Raw genomic sequence first — 2,076 nt, 5'->3', positions numbered from 1 at the left:
TGTGAGAAATGTTAAATTGACCGAGATTCATTGCACATATTAACCCATGCTCTTCCCTCCACAAGCCCAAGCAAAACAAGACTGTGAAAGCACATGAAAGCTTTTGTATTTTTATTGTGTATTCTGTAAGTGCTTAAAGATACCACACAAGACTGTATGGATCACGTTGTCCATGTATGGCACGTGTAAGAGACAGACAGATCTCCAAAAGTTTTCATAGGTTACCTCAAATAGACCCAAATTACATTAAACAGTATTATCTCATCATAGGCAAGGCAAAACACAGAAAGTGTCTCCCATCACACAGAACAAAGGCACTGAAACTGAGAAAGGGCTGAAACAGACCTTTTAAAAGTCTGATTCATAAAAAATATTGTGTGCTTCTCACAACTCTTAAAAGAGATTAAAAATTGTATTAATCTAATTAGGGATTACCAACTTGAAAATTTCCAATTAGAAAGCAATTCAAGTGTAGCTTTCAAAAAACAGGCACAAAGGAAATAAGCAAACCTTCTTTTTCCTCTTTCAAAATAAATTAATTGCCAGATCAAGCTGTCACAGCTTACTTTTCTTTTTTTCATGTATAGATGCATACAAATTAATGAAATTATTCTCAGAGGATGAGATTAAGTTGTCAAGATCATAATCCACTTCAAAGGTAGGTCTCTCTCCAAAAATTACAAGAGCAAGAAATACAGCAAAGTGTGCAGTCAGTCCCCATATCTTGAACGACCTTTTATGTTCCTGGTCATCGTATGTAAAGCAGTGTACCTGAGTTGAGTAGCCTGAGGAGGTTCTATAAGGGAAGGTCTTGTAATTCAAGGGCTTGATAAAGTACTCCAAAGGCATAAGAAAAACCTCACTCACTTCATCTGGATTAGGAGTGACCTGGAATGTATCCTCTATAAATCCTACAACTGGTGTCACCAAGTTATTCATCTAAAAAGAGAAAAAAACATCAATGAATAAGTAAATTTTTAAAAATCAACAAACCCCTCAAACACTTATGTTTGCACCAAGTAAAAATGTTCCTTCTTAAAAAAAAAATATTTCATTGTTACAAAATGAGTACAAGAAGCCTATGAGCTATTTTTAACTGCAATGCAATTCAGTCCCCCTAATGGCAAGCTATTTAATTTGACTTGAATTTGAAATAATATTTTTGTATTTGTCAGAAATGATTTTACAAATACTCTGCTCATCCTGTATAATCACAGAGCAGTTAAAAAGGCTTGCCAGTTTGCTACAGAAGTAAAAGGGCATGCATGCTTTCTTATGGGTCCTCCTCGTTTACTTTTTTTTTATTCTGCTTTTAATCCAGATTTTCCATATCCTTCATCATACTTCTGTATTGTTTTCCCAGGATAGAGGAATTTTCCAGAATATGAAAATGTTTATCTAAAGGTACAGAAATACTATTGCAATATATTTAGCCATAAAATAGAACACTTTTTGAAACACCTGATTTATGGGCATTTAAATTCTAAATGTAATCCCTTTTTCCATAGGGAGGCAAAATCTACTGAAATCATAGTTTGCATCAATGGAACACCAAAATTGTTGAGGATACATTGCTAGTTCTATTTATTCACACAAATACCAACTGTTCTGTAGAAAGGAGGAAGAGCAAAATAGTTTTTGTGGTATTTGATTCAATTCTGGAAAGACTCTGTCCAAGTCAGAAGCACATGGAATGTATGTATTGAGGAGACAAAGTATCATCAGACATGTACAATATTCATGGTCCAAAACTCACATCATCTCTCCTACTGACTGAGGAAATTGGCTGAAAACAGGGAAAATTTGATCCTGTTTACACAATGCTCTGAACTATGTGGCTTTAAGATTATCTGTACAGAAATTAAAATTTAAGAAGTTAAATAAAACTTTTTTCAATACAATTTCAAAAGTACTTCTTTCCTTTTTTTAATGGGGAGAGGATATTGCTTACAGATTGAAAAACAGGAGGCATAGTACTAAACTGTTACTTGGTGAACAAAAATAGTCTTCAGAAACAGAAATTCCTCTGTTCTATGGGAAAACTGATCCTATTTAATAGTACCATTGTTACAGTGA

The 2,076-nt window shown here is 33.9% G+C and overlaps 1 protein-coding gene across 1 annotated transcript; it reads right to left on the bottom strand.

Moving 5' to 3' along the window:
- Positions 1-94: 94 nt before the first annotated feature.
- Positions 95-1,868, bottom strand: LOC107199574 (peroxisomal coenzyme A diphosphatase NUDT7-like). Its single transcript, XM_015616894.3, has one exon. It carries the CDS (start codon positions 937-939, stop codon positions 556-558), a length of 384 nt encoding a protein of 127 aa, XP_015472380.1. The 5' UTR covers positions 940-1,868; the 3' UTR covers positions 95-555.
- Positions 1,869-2,076: the final 208 nt, after the last annotated feature.

The sequence above is a fragment of the Parus major genome, unplaced genomic scaffold (assembly GCF_001522545.3).
Source record: "Parus major isolate Abel unplaced genomic scaffold, Parus_major1.1 Scaffold1132, whole genome shotgun sequence".
In the NCBI taxonomy this organism is placed as follows: Eukaryota; Metazoa; Chordata; class Aves; order Passeriformes; family Paridae; genus Parus; species Parus major.
The sequence above is the reverse complement of the archived record's forward strand: the minus strand, read 5'-3'. Positions and strand labels throughout refer to the sequence as shown.

Bases quoted from the DNA above. Each gene is read 5' to 3' on its own strand.
- LOC107199574 (XM_015616894.3), bottom strand. From the start codon at position 939: ATGAATAACTTGGTGACACCAGTTGTAGGATTTATAGAGGATACATTC.